The following is a 20619-nucleotide window of genomic DNA, read 5'->3' as shown; positions in this document are numbered from 1 at the left end:
CTCCCCTGTCACCTCGCTTCGTTACTCCTCCGCTGCACCCACTCCCGGTGTTCCTGTAATTCCTGTTCCAATCTCATCTCTCCCATTCTGCCACCTTTGTTCAAGCCCAAAGTGGGAGCTTTCTTCATATTTTCAAAAGCCCTTTCTCGTCTGTGCTCTTCCTCCCTTGACTGGGATGGACACTGGGGTCCCCAGTATGAGAAGCAATTTGGAACAGTGTGTGAAAATGGAAGGTGGAAACACGGAGACCAGAGTTAAACTCCCAACTCCACCATAACAAGCTATGTGGTTTCAGCTCAATCATATAACCTCTCTCAGCCTCAGTTCCTCATCCTAGAATGATGATCTCTATTCCAGTGTAGTTGCATAGTTACATAAAATCCATATAAGGCCACACAATCAAATGTTAGTTCCCTCCCCTCTAGCACTTGGAGCAATGTCTACTCTAGGTGAAGATGGTGAATTTTAATGCAAATTCTGACCACCATACATGGCAAGAATCCCATTTAAAAATGCAATCACCAACTCCTTTTTCTCCATCCTTTATTTTTAATTAATTGAAGTATAGTTAACACACAATGTTACATTAGTTTCAGATGTACAACATAGTGATTTGACAGCTCTACACATTATGCTATGCTCACAAGTGCACCTACCATCACCATACAGTGCTATTACAATACCACTAACTATATTTCCCATGTTGTACCTTTCATGACTTATTCCATAACTTTTCTCTCCATCCTTAACCAACATGGAAAAAAAAATTGCTAAGAATAAGGAACAATAGCACTGCAAACTCAAGTACTAAATGCCATGCCTCGAAAAATATAGCTTCATGGTGGTATGGACTCTCTAACAAGTTAACTTTACAAAAGGAGACTTCAAAAAGAAACAAATATGGAAAATACCACATTCTCAAACACAGTTCATTCTCCACAAGGATACTAGAAAGTGTTCAGTGAGTCTTACCAAAGAAGCACACCACTTACATCAAATAAGTTGTCTTGTTCAACTGACTGCTGGAAAGCTTTCTCCGATTTGCGGGTCTTTCTTGCACCCCCTCGGGGGAAGCTTTCTTCCATGATTGCTGTGTTTGAGTCTCCTAAAAACAATGCAAAGAGTATCAGTGAGATGTAGCCTTGGCATCAGATTTCCTAAAGGCTATGATCAGTGGGCAAGAGGTAGAGCTTTCTAGCACCAATGTGCTATACAATATTTAGACCCAAGAAATAGACGGTTTGATGCTAGGCCCCAAGTGACTTATAATTCATCCTTCCAATGATATCTGCTTCAAAACCACAAGTCCATACATTCCCCTCCAGAAAAAGAAGTCCTAGATCCAATGTAGTAAGTATTATAGAGCAGCTACAGTTAAGTCAGAGATACACAAAGGAACATATAAATCCCTATCTTCAAAGAATATGCACAATTTTAAGAAAATAAAACAATTATGCAAACAATTTAAAATACAAATTGGGGCGCCTGGCTGGCTCAGTCAGAAGAGCATGCAGCTCCTGATCTTGGGGTGGTAAGCGTATGTTAGGGTGTAGAGATTACTTAAGGCATTCAGTTAAAGCCAAATATTTCAATAATCACCAGCGATTTGTCAAAAAATTGCTCAAAAAGTTGCTGTTTCCTTTCTTTGAAGAATTATTCAACTAGACCACAGGGAGAATAAAGCATAATAATCAGAGCTAAATTGTAGAACACAAGAGGGCTTCTTTGTGAAAGATTTTGAATTAGATAGTAGTTTAATGTTTACTTTGATTAAGTCAGAGGCTTAATTAAGAGAAGAAAGAAAACAGATCAAAAATATACTACAGGTGGGGCGCCTGAGTGGCTCAGTTGGTTAAGCGTCCGATTTCGGCTCAGGTCATAATCTCGCGGTTCATGGATTCAAGCCCCGTATTGAGTTCTGTGCTGACAGCTCAGAACCTGGAGTCTTTTTCGGATTCTGTGTCTCCCTCTCTCTCTGCCCCTCCCTTGTTCGCACTCTGTCTCTCTTTATCTTAAAAATAAACTTTTAAAAATTAAATATATATATGTATATATATACACTACAGACTATAAATTGGACAGGAAGAGAGACAGGACTGAGGGAAAGTAAATAGGGTAGAAGTCAACTGCAGTACAGAGAGAAACCATCCGAATGAGAACTAGGTATAAGTGAGAACGGAAGATAGGAGAGACTGGTTGTGAGGGACCAGTGGTATAAGGATCTAAAATGTCTTGAGACTGTATAAGAGGAGACGACCCACTGGGAGCCTTGGAATCGGAAATAGGTGGGTCAATGTTTCATAGTATTTCTATGAAAAGAGCCGAGGAGTCTAGTTTACAGGGAATTTGACTATTACTCTCACTTCGGATAACGGTAAACTGAAGCCTCAAAGAGACGATGCAACGGCATAGAAAGGACTTAAGCAACTTTCTAGGGACAGAGCCTGATGTTACAAGAGCCATTCGAGTAGAACCGGCTTCTGAGCTGGGGTGGGGTGGCCGAACTACTCACCCAGCACTGTAAGTGCATGGCAGAGACCCAGAAGATCTAGCTCTGGGGCAGACCTGGAAGCCACGAGGTTACCTCCTTTCTCGCCCTTGTTCTCACTTACCAGCCCCGCGACGCTAGGACCTCTGTACTTCTGAGCTGGTACCACTGCAGTCACACGCGGGGACCAGCACACCCACTGCTCTTCCGGAATTGAGGGCGGGCTTAATGCCCTACTTCCGTTACCATGCTTGGTCCTCCTGATGGGGATGGCGCGGGATGGGGAGAGATTTAGAGACAGGAAGCGGAAAGGCGGGACTCTGAGCCGTAGCCAATCGACACTGAAAGCTGAGTCTCTGTGGCCCGCTGAACGCGGGCGGGGGAAGGAGGCTTCTTCCGGCCAGCGGCGGGGTAGCTGCGTAGGCTGAAGGACACAGCTCACGGATTTGGTGTCTTTTGCAAGGTCGGTGTATGGAGGGGAACCCGGGCTCAGGCCTTAAGCCTCCGCTTTGGGGGGCCAGCATAAAAATCCTGCCGTTCCTGATTCAGGAACACCGCTAGGTTTTCGCTTCTGGGTACGAGAACAGTGGAGAATGGAAAAGGAGTTAGAGATAAAGAGGGCCGGGGCACAGGGGTCGGACTCGCTGGGAATCCTCGGACAAGGCGGATAGGAGATCCCAGAAGGCTCCCATGGTTCCCGGAGGCCCTTAAATTGTATTTTACAATGGAGGATAGTGAGATCCGCAGCGAAGGGAGTCCCCCAAGGTCACCAGCGAAGTAATATTGAATGGGACTCGGGCCTGTGGCTAAATTAACCTCTACTTCTGTGTGCCGATGGCAGTTTGCTTCCACTGTGCGGTGCTTAGGGAGCTGACCAGCAAGGCCCTTTGTCAGAGCGAGGGTGAATGTGGCCCGGCCCCTGCAGTTCGCCAGGCCCGCGGTAAGCGGGTTAGATCTCAGTTTGTGTCGGATCAGCCGGAAAGGCCTTCCCTAGGAGATAGCCAGAACAGAAAGCTGTAAACTCCTTGAAGTCCAAGAGGCTGCTTCTGGTCCCCGAGTGACTCTCGACTTTGCCTCCTTTTACCTCGTGATCTCACCATTGCAGGTAGGTGCCCAGTTAGGAAAATTGCAGTTTCAAGAAACAGAGAGTAGCGAAGGCAGTTGGTCACTTTGGGCCTTTTCTGAAATGCCTATTTCATAGGTGAAAAAAGACGTGGAAGGCTTCATGTTTAACAAAAGTGGGCCGGTTAATTAGAAATAAGAGGAAGACCCCTTGCTTACATTTCTCCACGGACTACCATTTACCAGTTAGCACGTTATTAGTTTTAAGTGATTTCCTCCATTATTATTACGTCTTCCTAAACTTTGTAGGATTTAAAAAGGAATAAGGTTTCAGTGTCACTTATTCCACAAAGGGTGCTCTAGCACAATGGTTCCTGATATTTGTCCAAAGGTAACCTGCAGACCCAAGTGCTTGGAGGCTTTTCTCCCATTGTTTATTTCACCAGCAACCTTTTACTCCCCACTCCTGCCTCCATCTCACCTTCACAAAAGTCTTAAGACCCAGACTAAATTTGTTCCTATGCCATGCCCTTCCCTGCAGTCAAAATTAGTCCTCTGTGGAATATCCCAGCCTTCATCCTATAAAGTGTAGAGAGAAATTTAAAGTACTTTAATATTGTTTCATTTGGACACCACATCCTCTTAAAACTTTTTATTAGGCACAAGGTCATGGGGTTATCAGTTAATAATTTGGTAAAGTTAAGCCCCTGTTTTATGTAGGGTTCTCCTAGAAACCTAATACCGTAAGAATCCAAAAGTATATCATGAAGATGAACGTGGGGAAGAATATGCCTTTAATAAGTCTAGTAAAAGGAAACAGTTAATGTAAGAGCTACATTATAAAGATTTATTTTAATGTAGATTTTCCTACTTGGGCTGGAAAAGCCAAGGCCCCTGAGAGGGCAGAAGGAAGTTTGGATTTCCTTCATTATTCCAAGAACAGTGTTCTTGAAACAGTGTTCAGAATTAAGATCGTTTGCCCAAATTTTCATTGCCAATTCTATGCACGCGAAAGCCTTTGAAGGCCTTTGAATGGTAAACTGGTGAGTGCCAGTTTCCGTAGCAACGACTTCTTCCGTTCCTTCCCTCTTCATTTCATCAAGAGCCAGCTGAGTCACTGCCACTGCCTACCAATCTCGACCGGACCTCGACCGGCTCGTCTGTGTTGCCAATCGACTCGGCGTGGCGTCGGTCGTGGTAGATAGGCGGTCATACATACGAATTTTCAAGTGTTGTTTTGGTGACCTTTGAGTGTGCCTTTGTTATGTTTTATTATAAGAAATATATGCCTCTTTAAAATATAGGTACTATAGATATGTCTTCCTAAAAGTTGGCTGCAATTTTCTCAGAGTTTTCCTATATGATTACTAACAAATATTTGGTTTTCTATTACTGCAGTTTTTCAAACTGTAGCTTACATCAGAAACACCTAGATTGCTGGGCCCCAGAATTTCTGATTGAATAGGCTTCTGATCCCTCCTCTTCCTTCCCATACAGGAAAAATTGTGAAAGGAGTTGCAAATGGAGCTGTTTTGTTGATGGTTACCCTTCTGAGAAACTTTGAAATGTATCACAAGCTCCAACTTTCAGCTAGTCTTAAAACTGATTGATTCATGCACGGCGTAACATGGTATATATAGCTAGAGCCAGGAGTGAAAATACCAAGCAGCATTGGGTTAGAGGGTGGACTTAGAGGCTACTATATTTTCTTCCTGTGCTATGTGATTTGATGTAATTTCTGGAATGCTGTATAGTAGCCACCAAGGTCGTCTTCCTTCTGAAAGGTAGGCTTATCAGTAAGACTTCCCACCATCTTTGCTGCTACTGTGTTGGGCGAGACATATGTAAAAATTTATAATATTAACATGCAATGACTTTTCAGGATTTTAAAGTAAAAAAAAAAAGTGGGGAGGGGTGTGCCTGATTGGCTCAGTCAGTGGAACATGCAACTTTTGATCTCTGGGAGTCAGCTCCAGCCCATGTTGGGTGTAGAGATTACTTTAAAAAAATAAAATCCTTAAGTTAAAAACAATTTTTCTTTTAAATTGCATCCAAACCAATTTATTGTTGCTTTCTTTTTTTTTTTTTTTTTTTTTTTAAGATTGAAATCATGGCAGGTCCAGAAACTGATGCCCAATTCCAATTCACTGGTATCAAAAAATATTTCAACTCTTACACGCTCACAGGTAGAATGAATGTAAGTATTAATGATAATACCTTTCAGCAGTTACATTTGAGAATAATAGAGATGGCAATGGCTCTTGTTTACTTTGTCCTTTCTTTTTTAGTGTGTGCTGGCCACATACGGAGGCATCGCTTTGATGGTCTTATACTTCAAGTTAAGGTCTAAAAAAACACCAGCTGTGAAAGCAACATAAACAGTAAGGAGTTGACATTTAAAAGTTTATAAGTTAGACATTTTGTTAGCATTTTTTCCCTCACTGTAAAAGTAAATTGTTGTCATTATGCAAAATTATATACAAGAAAAAGAGGAAAATATTGTTCGTATGCCATCACCATGACAATTTTTGTTAACATTTTGGTTTGGCTCTTTTTTTGTATTTTTTCTTTGGTTTCCAGGGGCTATGAGTCATGTTTGTAACACTGTCTTATAACAAAATATGTTACTTGAATGCATAAGTGTTTATGGATATATGATTTTTGAGAGAGTAAGAGGGCACAAGCGAGAGAGGGGCAGAGTGAGAAGTGGGACTCACCTGAAGCAGGACTTGTGTTTTTACCTGAAGCGGGACTAGGACTCAAACTCAAGAAACATGAGATCATGACCTGAGTCAAAGTCAGATGCTCAACTGGGCCACCCAGGCACCCTGGATATATGATTTACATGTTTGTTATTAGAATTTTTTAAAATAACATTACATTGAACACTTTTGAGCATGAAATGTTATACGATTGTTTTAGGCGTAAGTGCTTTCCCCAAGGATTGTGGGGCACCCATTGTAGTACAAGAGTGTCTCTTTTGCCCTAGCCAGTGTTGAATGATAGTTTCTGATTTTTGCTCATTTGATGAGTGAAAATAATTTGTCTCTTTTTATTTATTTATTTTGAGAGAGACCATGAGCAGGAGAGGAGCAGAAAGAGAGAATCCCAAGCAGACCCCGTGCTGCCAGCACAGGGCCCACTGTGGGACTGGAACCCTGGAACTATCAGATAATGACCTGAGCTGAAACCAAGTCAGTCACTTAACCAAGTGAGCCACCCAGGCACCCCTAATTTTTGTCTCTTTAATGAAACTACATTTTTTCCATTTGTTTACCATTTGTATTTTTCTTAATGTTCTCTTCATGTGTTTTTATCATTTAACAATTGAGTCTTGGGGTGCCTGGATGGCTCAGTCAGTTAAGCATCTGACTTTGGCTCCTCAGATCATGATCTCGCAGTTTGTGAGTTTGAGCCCCGCATCAAGCGCTGTGCTGACCGCTCAGAACCTGGAGCCTGCTTCAAATTCTGGGTCTCTCTTTCTCTCTGCCCCTCCCATAGTCATGTTCTGTTATTAATAAATCAATGTTAAAAATATTTTTTAAAAAACAATTGAGTCTTGTTTTTGTGAAGACCTTTCTCTTATCTAAGCTCTTTATGTAAATTCCCATAGATTTTATTTTCTTCTTATGGTGCCCCACCATCTCCATTTGTCCATGCTTAAGTGAATAAATATTTGTCTTGATAGTAGATGATGTGCACAAAACCCAAATCTTTATCTAAGGTAGCTCTCCACAGAACATTTTTCCTGCGCTCCTAAAAGCTTCTCCGACTGTTGTCCCAGAGTACAGGAGTCCATGGCTTATTCCTAACAAACAGGTAGTATTTGCCCAGTTTTCTACTAGGTACCTCCCAACTTTGGGAGGGTGGTAGTATCCTCATTATAAAAATGGACAAATTTTATCTCTGATACTAAGTAACAGATTGCTTTCCACTATTTAAAATGTTACTTTGCACCTAGACTTTGCCAGTAGCATCCATCAGGATCATACTGAATTCCAGGCAGCTCTTTTGTTAAAGGTTAGGTTAACATGTATTAGGCTGAGAGACATCTTCATTTTGGGGTGGCTACTGACTGAGAATCTGATAAATTTGCATTCAATTTCAGGGGCTTTATGGATGGTCCTTATAATTACTGACTTAGAAGTAGAGTTGAACACAATTGTGTCTAAACTACTTTTGCTTTGTTTATAGGATTTTAAAGTGTATCTCATCTGCTGAGTTCCCATGCCTGGAGAAGCTAATGTCAACTCATCGTGTGAAACTCAATTTGTACAATAAATTATGAACCTGGAAAAGCTGGTTGTCTTTATTTACAAGATATCAAAAATATCAAAACTGTACAAAATGCAACAAAGGCAAAAAACTGGCAGTGACTTGGTCTAAATCTTTTAGTTTCCCAAAGCAAGGCTCAGTACTGGAGGTAAGCAACTGAAATGTCTGTCTGACTTCAAGTGTACTAGGTTGTATGTAGCTGTTTTAGCTGAAGTAGAACATGGAAGCTAAATTTCTTCACTCGGTTTATAGAGTGTTGAGATGCACTCCTAATCCAACAGTTATAAATTCAGATGTCGTTGGATGGTTGTACTTCATCTAGTACTTAAAAGAGTTCACCTTACCCAGTAACATACATTCCACTAGTCATGGGCCAAGCAAAAAGGTTAGTGGATCATTTAACATAGTACTTGAGTGCCATACAGTAACTACATTTTTACAGCAGAAACATACATGCTCATAGAATTCTTCAGCTAAAATTCAAGATGGTATTCTATTACTTGATTTGAATCTTGAAGCAGGATGAATTATTGTAATTGATTTTTTTCTAAACATAATAAATTAAAATAGCATTTGAACAGAAAATGCATAGTTTCCACACAATCCAAAGCACCATAAATGTCCCCTCCACGAACATAATACCTCTTACTCAACTAACGGAAATTAGTTAAATGTGGTTGCTATAGAAACGTGGAATTGTCCTGTTCAGATTTTTCAAGCAGCATCCTTCCAGATCCACATAGACAAAACATTCTTTGTAGCTTAAATATTAATCACTGAGGTATTTGCTTTTAGTCTCCCTTTTTCAAACAGTAGCTTCCGAAAGATCTTTAATACCGATGATTTATTGCGGACTGTAAGCTCCTGCAGCAAGAACCAAGTTTCTTCGAGTAAAATGGAGGTGTACAACTGGTGTTGATTTGGTCATATATGTTCCCAGCAATAACTCCTGTGAATTCTCCGGTAAATTTATATGTCCAGTGGCTGCAGTAAAGTCATCGGTCTCTAAATCCTCAAATGCCTTAACAGCATCCCATAACCGGACTGTATTATCCATTGAACCTACGGGGGAGTCAAAGGAAACCATTTAGTAGCATTTACCATATTTAGATTCTGACATTTTGTCAAATATATGTCATATATTTACTGTATATTTTTGGTGAAAAGAATCTACACTTCCTTCTACTCTTCCTTCTAAAGGGCCTTTTCAAGCAGTTTAACCTGAGAAGTCTACACACACTGACTAGAATCGTGGCTAAGAGAAGCAAAACCTAACACGGTCAACACTCCTATTTCATTTCAACATACTATGCCTTTACCACAAAGTCACTTCTAGTCCTTTACCTGATGCCAAAATTTCACCGTCTCTACTAAACCTAAGTGAACAGACTGTATCAGTGTGGCCTTTTAATTCTCCAACCATCAAACCATGTCCAATATCCCAAAGGAGTACTCTGCCATCCGTTGCTCCTGTAGCCAAGAATCTCCCATTGGGAGAAAATGTCAAGGAATGAATTGGTCCCTAGAAAAAAAGTCCATAAAAGAAGAATCAAAGGTTAAAAATGAGAAAATAAGACAAAGCTAGAATTTTAAAAGTTAGTGGAATGAATAGTTTCTTTCAAATGTGTCACTGGTTAATTTTTAAATATTTTATCTCAGAAGCAACCCTGTGTGTGTAAAATACCTTGTGTCCAGTGAATATCCTTACACAGTTCCCATTCAGGACATCCCAGAGCCGCACAGTTCTGTCTGCAGAGCCCGTAGCAACATAATTAGAATTTGGATGGAATCTAGTACAATTTACATCAGCAAGATGGCCAGCAAATATTCTTAAAGGCTGATAGTGGTCTGTAGCCCAGAGCCTTTTAAAAAACACATTGAAAGCAACAAATGATAGTTAATGATTAACTGCCAAAATTTGAAAATAAATAATAGAAACACCATGTGACACATTAGCTCCAAATGAGTGCCCCTTCACTATCTTATCTGACTGAGGGAAAGAAAATGAAATGACAGACGAAATAACATTTTTAAGGAAAACTAAGTTGATCTAGCACAAGATTTTTTTTTAATTCTATAGCTCTCTGTACCCCCTTTCTCTACCCCTAATCCTAGTCTAACCCATAGAAGAGTATTTTTCCCTAGTTTGGGGTACCACAAATTTAGTTTCTAGCATGAGTTACCTTGTCCTGAATAGGAGATCCCAGGAAACCACAGGTACACATAAATGTTGTGAAAGACAAGGTTTAGCATCTAGATAAGGAAGGGGCTGGAAGCATGTTAATAAGCTAGCTTGAGGAGAAAAAGCGGGACTCTTAATCTTGGTATAGACATAATTGCAGTCATAGTAATACTTCTCCCAAATTCATTTTCAAATAAGGAGCTATAAATATTGACATCCTTGAAAAGTTAATCCGAAATAATAGGAGTGAAAATGAGTTTGGATGGAGTTTTTAATTCCCAAAAAGAAACTATTCTACCAATCATGAGATCACAATGTTCTTACCGAGCTACTCGATCGTGGCCCCCCGACACAAAATAATATCCGTATGGAGAAAACTGTGTGTCCCATACTGGGTAGTTGTGTCCTTTATAGCCCACCAAGCAAGTAAACGTTTGAAGACTCCACAATCTAACAGTTCCATCCTCTGAAGAAGAAAGCAAGTAGTTCCTGAGGAAAGAGAAGGTAATAACATTTGATTCCCAGAATAACTTGGTTACCTGTCCAGTTTCTTTACATTTGAGTATGTTAAATACAGCTGACCCATCTCACTTTTACTTCATACATGGAACTCACAGTAGATAACAAAGCTGAAAGTACTAACCAAACTAACATTAACTGTGTCACTCTACAAAGCACCTACTGAATGAGGTTATATTATCTTTTAAAATATATTGGAAAAGTCATAGTTCTTATAAAAAGTTATACCAAAGGGTACCAACAAAAGAGATGGTCAAAAGGTCAACTGAGAAAAACTAAGAAATGTGATACAAGATGTTAACTGAAAACTCAACAATTTTTTTACTTTAAATTGAAGATACTACTTTCCTACCCTGTGTGACTTATGTAAGTATTTAAAAAGTGTCTTTTTTTAAGTAGGCTTCACACCCAGGGTGGAGCCCAATGCAGGGCTTAAACTCATGACCCTGAGATCAAGACCTGAACTCAAGAGTTGGATACTTAAACTGACGAAGCCATCCAGGTGTCCCAAAATGAAATGTCTTTTGGACAAAAAAATACAAAAACACATAGACTGTAAATAATAGTTTTACCTGTTTCAGAGATGAACACAAAGGCTGAACAACTCAGAAAGTTGTTATAGTTTTCACTGAAATTAAGAGGTTTTCCTCAGGTAAAAATATCATCTGTCTAAACCCTATCAAAGTTTCATTCTCAAGCTTTCATAAAGATGAAAATCTTGGTGGACTGAAAGCTATTATCCAAGTAAGATACAACTGGTATTGTAAATATAAAATTCCCTTCCATTTCTACAGAATATCAGAGATCATGATAAATAAGTAAATGCCTATTTGTGGGATTCAAACTCCCTTTTCAGTATCCTCTTAGTTCTTTTAATTATACAAAATCTTAAACTGACATCTAATATACCTTAATATCACGAATTTGTTCTGAATTTGGAGATGATGGAATACAGCAGTAGCCACAAACACAAGGCGAGAACCCAAAGAAAGCAATTCAGCTCCTATAAGGGTTCTACAAAAACTAAAGCAAATTTTTAAAACCAACAAACCCTGAATCTGTGTATCTGTGCATTTTTAGCCTATAGATTTAGGTATAAAGCTGCTATCTTGTATACCAGTACCCCAAGACAAATTAGCAAATAGCAAGAATCTAAAAGATAATGCATGAGAGACAACCATGAGATTTTTCTAACAGGATTTTCCCCCACATATTTCCAGTAAACTTTTATAATCTCAATATAATGCAGCAGTATTTCATTTTTTATTTGTATTTTACCTATCCGGACTGAAGCTGGCTCCATAGACAGGCCCACTGTGACCATACAAAATCTTCAACTCACTTGCTGTTTTCTCATCCATTATTCTTTCTAAGACATCATCTGATTCTTTGTCTATGAGGCTAAGATCTAAAATGGTCCAGAAATATTGATTTTTAAGAACACATTCATTTAAAATAAAAAAGTATATTCATTAGAACATTTTAAGGCAATCACATCATTATTTAGAAGAACTAACATTTGAACAGTTCCTCCTGTATATCAGCCACTGTGCTAATGCCTCTAAATTAGGTAATATTAGCCCATTGTATAGAGGAAGAAACCGAGGTTTCAGTTAAAAACTTGCCAGAGTACACACATCTACTCCGTGTGAGAAATACGATTGAAACTCAAAGTAATCCACTCTACCATAATGTTTTACGCAAATGAAAACAATGGAAATACTAAAATAGTTTTGAAAATGTATTCTTTGTTTAAACAATACATTTAGCAAGAAAACTTTAAAGTGAAATTCTAACCTTATTAGTTCTTTTTTAGCCATTTTTATATTCAAAACAGAAGTACTCTCCCACTATTTACTTTTCAGGCATTTTTCAAATTTACAGGCAGTCATAAAATAAGATTTTTAACCTTAAGGAGTTTTCTAGCCCAATCCCCTCATTCTACAGATGAGAAAACTGAGGCCCAGAGAAGTTAAACCCATCTAGTACCCCAGTCTCCTGATTGCCACCCCAATGCACTTTTAACTACTGGGAACATTAGCATTTATTTATTTTTAGTAGGCTCCATGCCCAACATGGAGCTTGAACTCATGACCCTGAGATCAAGAGTCACATGCTCCACCGACTGAGCCAGCCAGGCACCCGGGAATGTTAACATTTTGAGTTAAAGTAAAATCAAGTAAATTTCTCCTAAAATCACAATCTCCTGTGTATATTCCCTGGCATCCAGATTGGTGTAAACTAAGGACAAGTTCACATCCTAAGAGGTTATCTCAGTTACCTGCTGCCTGTTTAACACTACGAAGCTTTTTGGGTGTCACAGACCACACTCTAACAGTTGAATCTGCAAAACCTCCAGCAATCAAACTAGAATCATCAGTGACATCCACTGCAGTGAGGCCCTGCCAATGAAAAAATAAAAACTTTGTACTAGACAATACTGTCTTGGGCAAAAAAATTACGATTACATCTTTGAGAATACATAATGATAACTTTTTGTCATATACAAGATATTTGAGATTTCATTCTCCTATGAAACCCACTGTTTGAAAGTATTTACTTTGAGAACATGGCATCCTTCACCCCTTTTTGCTCTCCAAATTTGGAGCACGTGATATGAAGAAAATGTTAGTCATTTTTGTACTTTGCTAATTATATCCTCAGCAGATTATAAACAATCTATAAAGACAATCTATAATAAAAAGTATTAAGTTTATATAGTACTTAAAGCCAAGTTAAACAGAAATGCACTACAGTTTCCTCCTCCTCAAAGACTAGCAGAATTCTGATCAAACAACAGACACATATAACCAAGATTCTGGCATCTACAAGCTGCTAAAGGTCTTTTCAACATTGCCTTCTAGCTTCCAAGCAGTGTCCAATTATCCTTTTCTAACTTCTGTCTTTAAGCTATATTTACATCAAGAGTTTAAAAAAGAAAACTCTGAGTTAACACATCTAGGTTTCTTTTAATGGTAAGTCACCATTTTACATGACTCTCCAAGCAGAAATTGCGCAATGATTTTACCAACCTGGTAAGCATTGAGGAATGTGTAGAAACAAATGGAGGGTAAACAGTCTGGCCCAAGGCGTACTCGTTTGGTGGTTTCTTTCATATTCATTATCTTATCCAACTTATCTGAATCTTTCAACTCAGGAAGAGGGATTCTGTAAGAGAAAAACAGGCTGAAAAGTATCTGAATTACTGAATTCTCTATAACAGTATATCATCTTATACCTCTACACATGTTCCTGAAGTTCTTTCCTCACCTGTTTTGAGGTGGAGCATTGGGATCTTGTTTTTTGCTTTTGGATCCAATACTATCTTTTTTAGGTTTCTTCTTTTTAGGTTTTCCTTCTTCATTTTCTCCTTCTTCATCTTCATCATCTAAAGGCACCTCAATTTCTGGTTCTTTTAATAAACCAAAAAATACCTACAAGTAAAAAAAGCCAACATTTTCGAAATTAATATTTCACTCATCGATACATCCTTTTCATATCTTGATAGGATGAATCACAATTTCAATAAGGTAATTTATATCCTGAAGCAGATTCTGTACTTTTCTACCCAATACCCAATCCCTTTCCTTACTAACAGAACCCTGATTTTGCTAGAGCAGCAATATGCTCAGTGAAATCATTTCTGTTCCCAGACTCCTTTGCAACTAGGAATAGCCACATAATGTCATTCTGGCCAACAGATGTGCCCACAAATATACTGGGGAGGCTTTTAAGAAGAAAATACTGTTTGCCTTCTGTCCTCCCCCTTCAGCCTTCCTGGAATGCACGTGCAGTCCTGGATTTGCAAAAGCCGTCTGTGAGCACAAAGAAGAAAGCCACATTCTAAAGTTGGTGGAGGAGAAACTAGAAGGAGCCAGGCCCCTTGATGGCATTGTGGAGCCCTCATGCCAGTCCAAGAGGTCTTTCCTCTGCAATTCATTATATGTATGCAAAATCCCTTACTTGTTTCAGCCACTGTAGTCAGGGTTCTGTTAAATGCAACCATTCCCAAATTCTCATCTATATATCATCCTTAGAACATGAAACTTAGTATATAGTGTACAATTATTCCCAAACTAGCTGTAAGAAAAATGTGTAAATTATGTAGATGGAAATGCTACAGTTTTTCATAATCTGCATTACATAGTTCTTAGGTTTATTCCCATACCTTTGACTTGTTTGCCTCTCGTTTAGCCTCTCCTGCCAAACTTCCCACCATCGCATCTATCTGTTGCTTACTACGCGGCATCCCATCAAAGATGTCAATGTAGAGGTGCTCCTGAACTATGTTCCATATCTGATTGTTCTGTTTCTCCTGAAGATGCCTCTTCAAGAGTTGGTACGAGTCACGGGAAATACGCAGAACAAATTTACTTGTTCGAAAATCCAACATGGTCTCATTCCCTTTCATGTGTTCCTTTTTGGTAAGACTAGATAATACTCGTAGGTCATCCTGGTAATAACATTCCTGATCTCCATGGAACCTGTTTCAGTGATTTTAAAAAGTCATTTTTCAATGTAATCATTAAGGGATCTGCTCTCCCCCATATATTTATAAACATCCCAGAATATTTTCAATGTAGCAGTCTGAATTAATCCTGGACTAAGCTACAGAATCAGAAGTAACTCATTTCAAAATTATTACAATTCAATTTCTGAATTCATCCTGAAATTTAAAAATTTTAATTCTCTAACGAAATGTATCATTAACATTTTAAGAGAATTTGAAATAAATAACATAAGTGAATGAAAGATATCTACCACTGGTAAACATATAAATTAGAATTTTTGCTTTACTAAATTTTACCTTCTCTCAAAAACCCACTTTTAAAAACTTTATTATTGAAAGTTTTGAACATATACAAAATTAGAAACTAGTATAATTAACTCAATGAACCTATCACTCAGCCTTGTAACAATAATCAATACATGGCATCCTCATAAAACCCACCATTTTCAATGATTTCTTATATTCTTAATACCAGACATATTTATTAAACATCAGTATAATAATATAAATAAAGGACAAACAAATGTTGATGCCAAAGAATGAACATTTCCATTTACTCACCATTATGAAAGGTAATTAAGTAAAGCTTTCAGCCTTGGTGACAATTTGTAAATTTAAATGTACTTTTGTTTCTACAAATCTCAATTTTCCTGATAAAGTAAAATTAAAGATTATATATTTGGCATTCACTAAGAGCAGCAAACAATGCAAAAACAATTAGAGAACAATGACTAACACAATAGGGCTCTGGCTCTGATACACAGTCATTGCATTCCTAAACTGTTACCTGTGGTACCCTGTTATGACTCATCAAGACATGAACTAAGGCTTTCTGTCCAAGATTTGAGTGGAATTAGAAATCTTAGCCTCTTGGTGTTCACATCAGTCACTGCCCATCACCTCATCTGAGCATGGTGTGTGGGCAAGGACCGAGATTGTCCACAACAAGGAGACAGAGTCCTCTGAGATATTCCAGCTTCCTATGTGAAGAGATGGCTATCCCATGAGACTGGGAGAGGAAAAGGATTTCTGATGACAATACTGTAAGAAAAATTAGCTTAGAAGTTGTCATCATCAGCCACTATTCTTTTCTCAACAACACTGAGTTACAGAACATTTACTTTATAACCTTCTTTTAGGCATTTGAACAATAATGAATGGCATAGAAGCCAGGAGTCCCAAGTTCTATTACTCAACTATTACTATTACTTGTGTTATCTGACAAGTCCCGGTTTTGGATCTATTGCTTGTACTAAAGTGCTCTCATTCAAACTGCTAAGTACTGCCTCCTTTTTACAACCTCCTTTTGTTGGCTTCTTCTTCTTCTTCTTCTTCTTCTTCTTTTTTAATGTTTATTTTTGAGAGAGAAGAGAGAGACCATGCAAGCAGGGTAGTGGCAGAGAGGGAGGGAGACACAGAATCTGAAGCAGGCTCCAGGCTCCAAGCTATCAGCACAGAGCCCAACGCAGGGCTCAAACTCACAAACCCTGAGACCATGACCTGAGCCAAAGTTGGATGCTTAGCTGACTAAGGCACCCAGGCACCCCTCCTTTCTTTGGCTGCTAAAACTCAATACCCTCCTGGTTTTCTTCCTACTTCTCTGACCTCTCCTTGCATACCTGTTCTACTTGGTCATCTCTTCTACTCTTTTTCTGTCTCTTCCACTCCAAATGCTTGAGTTCCCCAAGGCTCACATATAGCCCTTTAGTTGATTTACTTCATACTCCCACCCCCACCCCAGACAATCTCATCTATATCCATCAATATTATACACAACTGCAATTTATAACTCCAGTCCCTACATCTCCTCTGAGCTCCAGAGCCTTATATATAACTCGATGTCAACTTGACATCTCTTAAGTGAGTCAAAGGCATATTCAAATCTGAACTCAAGATTACTCCACAACCTGATAAACCAGGTCCTCTTCTAGCGTGTTCTTCCGGGGTACAAAGGGCACCCCTATCCAGGTGGGAGAGCCAGAAACCTAGGAGTTACCAATAATACCTTCATCTCCCTCACTTCCATATCCAATCCATCACCAACTGCCTTACCAATATGTCTACTTCCCTCCACAAACACTACTGCATCCTGGTCTAGTGTTTCTCAACAGAACAATTTGGGACAGAATAATTCTTTGCTTAGTGGGATTACCTGCACATATTAGAACATTTGGTATCCTTAAGTCACCTTCTCCTCCCCACCCTAGTCATTGTGACAACCAAAACACCTCCACACATTTTCAAATAGCACAGAGAATGAAGAATAATATTACCCCAAGTTGAGAACCACTACAATAACCTTCAAAATTGGTCACTCTAAAGTCACTGTTTTTCTCCCACTATCTATTTTCCCCACTGCAAAAAAGTCCTTTCAAAATGCAAATCGAGGTGCCTGGCTAGCTCAGTTGGTAGAACATGTAACTCTTTTTCTTGGGGTTATGAATTCGACCCCCACATCAAGTGAAGAGATTACTTTAAGAAAAAATACAATTTAAAAAATGCAAATCTAATAATGACATGGTCCTTCAATGACTTCTGTAGCACAGACACCTCACTGTCCCCAAATATCCATTTGGTTCTTTCTTCCTCCACAACAGAATACCTGAATATTAGCTGAGCACACAAATACCTGTGCCAAGGCCACATGTCCTACCTCCCTTGTAGGTAACTGTGGCCATTGACTAATGACGTAAAAAAAAAAGAAGTGTGTGCAACTTCCAGGAAGGATGTGTGCCCTCCCTGCTGACTAGAACACTGATGTGATTGCTTAGAGCCAAAGAGCCATCTTGCGCCACAAGTGGGAGCTGCATGACAGAGATGGTAGAGCAACAAGATCAAGAGAGCCTAGGTCCCTGGTAATCAAGGACTCCATACCAGTCCCGGACTGCCCTATCTCTATGAGAGAGAAATAACCTTTTATCATGTTTAAGCTTCTACTGTTTGTGTTTTCATCCATTCTTGGTCTAATCTAATTCCAATACCACTTTCTATTGCTCTTAGGATAAAAGCAAAAAAATGAACTTTTATTTTATTTATGCCATTATTGTTTTGAGTTTTCAATGAATCTCAACCAAATTGAACCCTACACAATACAACCCACTACTGCTCTCATGGTAAATAAAGACCTTCAACGTGGCCCAAGAACCTGCCTGTTCCAGCGCAGCTTCATGTTATACTACACCCAGCCCCATACTCTGCTCCAGCCACGCTGGCCTTCTCTCATCTCTATACCTACCATGATCCCTCCCACCAGAGCTGTCACATATGCTTTTCCCTCTTCTCTTCATCTGGTAACTCCTACTCAATCTTCAGATCTTACCTCAAGCATCACTTCTTCTGGGGGCCTTCCCTGACTTCTCCAACTAGATCAAACCCCTTTTTCAGGTTCTCAGAGCACCAGGTACCTCTCCTTTATGAAATACTTTTTGAGTTACAATCTTACATTAGTGTGGTTACAGATGTATATATACATTATATATATATGTATGTTATATATATAATATATATAAAATTCACATACTTCTCAAAAAATGATTTTGCTTCATTCTCATGTTGATTGTAGACTAGTTCCAAGTACATGTGTACAAACAGAGGATAAAAGAGTTGGGATAATTCTGCCCGATGGCAGTCCAAAGAACATTCGATGAAGTGTTTCAGTCCACTATAGTATTCTTCATACATTGTGGGGTCTCCTTGTTGGTTGTAGGCTGACAGCACAGCACTGACATCCGGCTGGTCTTCTACAGCTACACTTCCAACTGTTTAAAGAAACAAAAGACAACTTTCAAGAAAATGACCTGATGACCAAGTGACTAAGACTGTTTTGCTAAGGTCCGAAGGTAAATTGTTCTCAGATGTCTGTCCCTTACCAAACTCTCTTCCCCAACACAATCACATGATCTTTCAAAGAGATTTCCACGATTGTTTCTGTCACCCATCCAAGACTCCCTGTTGTCCATATCTTCTTTTTTTAATGTTAATGACTTTTCATGTTTTTATTTATTTTGAGAGAAAGAGAGAGAGCACACGCACAAGGAAGTGCACACATGCACAAACACAGGAGGAACAGAGAGAGAGGAAGAGAGAGAATACCAAGCAGGCTCCACACTGTCAGTGCAGAGCCCAATGTGGGGCTTGATCTATGACCTGAACCAAAATCAACAGTCAGTTGCTAAACCGACTTAGCCACCCAGGTGCCCCTCGGCTTGTCCATATCTTAAAATAAAAATTCCAAATCAATAACAAAACAGTTCAATAGTTTTCCTGCAGCTACCTTTTTTTAAGGGCAAATTTCATAAAATATGACATGTGCAAATCAAACGATATTAATCTTCTCTCAAGGTATAGTGTAAATGGCACCCACCACCAGAAAGCCCTGCCCTGAAGTAACATTCCCAGCTCTCTGAGCTATCTATGTATTTTGTAACTTTCCTATAACACATCCTGTCCTGTAGAATACACGTGTACATCAATCACTCCTTATTAAACGCAAGCATTTTAAGGATGGAAAGGACTAACCTTATTTATGTTTCCAAAAGATAACTCAATTTTATATGCTTAAAATAATTCCCATAAACATATTCCAGGGCAGAAAACATTACTTTTTGTTTGTTATGTAGCAACATCAAACAATGATACACCTGTGAATCTAATCAGAGTTTGACTGTTGGAAATTATAGTACTGCTGTGCTCTTACACGCACAAATAAGTTATTTTGGTTACTGTGATGGCCTTTTCTCCTCCTTACTAGTTTCTGAGTTATGACAGGTCAAGTTTCCAAAAAGATGAGAGATTACAGAAAAATAACCAACATAATTCATCCATCTTATAGTTAATTCACAAAATTCAGCCCTCAGAAAAGATTCCTCTCAATTACATTTTTGCACATTTCTATTTACAGGATACAATGCTATATATTTATACTTCATGTCTGCCAATGCTGCAAAGATTGGGTCTCATAAATATTAATTTGGCTAGAGGCTCTGCTCTGGATAACTTAATTCAGCAAACACTTATAATCAGCTCAGGATCACTTTGAGACCTTATATTGTGCATGAATTTTACTGCATGGACTTTGCATCAACAGCTGCTAGGAAAAGGCTGGGGAGAGAGGTCTCAGGTGTTAGGTGCTAGACATAGACTTATCAGTACCAGGCATTTTATATATATATCTGAGACTCACAATAACCCATTTTTTTTTTTAAATAACTCATTTAATAGAGGGGAAAAAATCAAACCCAGGAAGAATCAGCATCACGCAAGTAAAAGTGCAGAGACAGAATCTGAACCCAGGTCTGTCCAAAGCCTATTCTTAAATGAACGGTTCTCAAACTCTGCCATACATTAACACCCCTTCGAAGCATATATTAAAAAATGTAGATTCCGGGGCGCCTGGGTGGCTCAGTTGGTTGGGCCTCCGACTTCAGCTCAGGTCAGATCTCACGTTCGTGGGTTCGAGCCCCGCGTCAGGCTCTGTGCTGACAGCTGGCTCAGAGCCTGGAGCCTGTTTCAGATTCTGTGTCTCCCTCTCTCTCTGGCCCTCCCCCTCTCATGCTCTGTCTCTTCTGTATCAAAAATAAATAA

At 39.1% G+C, this 20619-nt stretch overlaps 3 protein-coding genes across 5 annotated transcripts in view; 1 reads left to right on the top strand and 2 right to left on the bottom strand.

Moving 5' to 3' along the window:
- The window catches only part of PDCD11 (programmed cell death 11), a 45958-nt gene extending 43241 nt beyond the window's left edge, over window positions 1-2717 (bottom strand). Inside the window, exons 1-2 of one of the 2 annotated variants that reach the window (XM_029932511.1) lie at window positions 2613-2717; window positions 993-1105 (exon numbers count right to left, since the gene is read on the bottom strand). In XM_029932511.1, coding sequence (XP_029788371.1) covers window positions 993-1085 — 93 coding nt within the window. In that variant the 5' untranslated portion in view covers window positions 1086-1105; window positions 2613-2717. Of the gene's footprint in view, window positions 1-992; window positions 1106-2512; window positions 2593-2612 lie in introns of those variants that run through there. The other variant, XM_029932512.1, reaches the window with a different exon arrangement.
- A 126-nt stretch (window positions 2718-2843) lies between these two features.
- Window positions 2844-7848, top strand: ATP5MD (ATP synthase membrane subunit DAPIT). Of its 2 annotated transcripts, XM_029932516.1 has the most exons (5): window positions 2851-2951; window positions 3330-3593; window positions 5652-5747; window positions 5839-5931; window positions 7745-7848. In XM_029932516.1, exons 3-4 carry the CDS (start codon window positions 5661-5663, stop codon window positions 5926-5928), a joined length of 177 nt encoding a protein of 58 aa, XP_029788376.1. In that variant the 5' UTR covers window positions 2851-2951; window positions 3330-3593; window positions 5652-5660; the 3' UTR covers window positions 5929-5931; window positions 7745-7848. The 2 variants fall into 2 exon arrangements, with proteins under 2 accessions (XP_029788375.1, XP_029788376.1); XM_029932515.1 differs by lacking the exon at window positions 3330-3593 and having other exon boundaries at window positions 2844-2951.
- Window positions 7833-20619, bottom strand: part of TAF5 (TATA-box binding protein associated factor 5) — a 14309-nt gene continuing 1522 nt past the window's right edge. Inside the window, exons 2-11 of the mRNA XM_029932513.1 lie at window positions 18557-18794; window positions 14695-15010; window positions 13797-13960; window positions 13559-13694; window positions 12808-12928; window positions 11805-11934; window positions 10332-10496; window positions 9510-9687; window positions 9170-9347; window positions 7833-8887 (exon numbers count right to left, since the gene is read on the bottom strand). Of these exons, the coding sequence (XP_029788373.1) occupies window positions 8670-8887; window positions 9170-9347; window positions 9510-9687; window positions 10332-10496; window positions 11805-11934; window positions 12808-12928; window positions 13559-13694; window positions 13797-13960; window positions 14695-15010; window positions 18557-18794 (1844 nt within the window). The 3' untranslated portion in view covers window positions 7833-8669. The remainder of the gene's footprint in view (window positions 8888-9169; window positions 9348-9509; window positions 9688-10331; window positions 10497-11804; window positions 11935-12807; window positions 12929-13558; window positions 13695-13796; window positions 13961-14694; window positions 15011-18556; window positions 18795-20619) is intronic.

The sequence above is a fragment of the Suricata suricatta genome, chromosome 2 (genome assembly GCF_006229205.1).
Source record: "Suricata suricatta isolate VVHF042 chromosome 2, meerkat_22Aug2017_6uvM2_HiC, whole genome shotgun sequence".
NCBI lineage: Eukaryota > Metazoa > Chordata > Mammalia > Carnivora > Herpestidae > Suricata > Suricata suricatta.
The sequence above is the reverse complement of the archived record's forward strand: the minus strand, read 5'-3'. Positions and strand labels throughout refer to the sequence as shown.

Coding starts and splice junctions, on each gene's coding strand:
- ATP5MD (XM_029932515.1), top strand. CDS start 5,661: ATGGCAGGTCCAGAAACTGATGCCCAATTCCAATTCACTGGTATCAAA. Junction 5,748..5,838: donor CGCTCACAGGTAGAATGAAT/GTAAGTATTAAT, acceptor TTTCTTTTTTAG/TGTGTGCTGGCCACATACGG.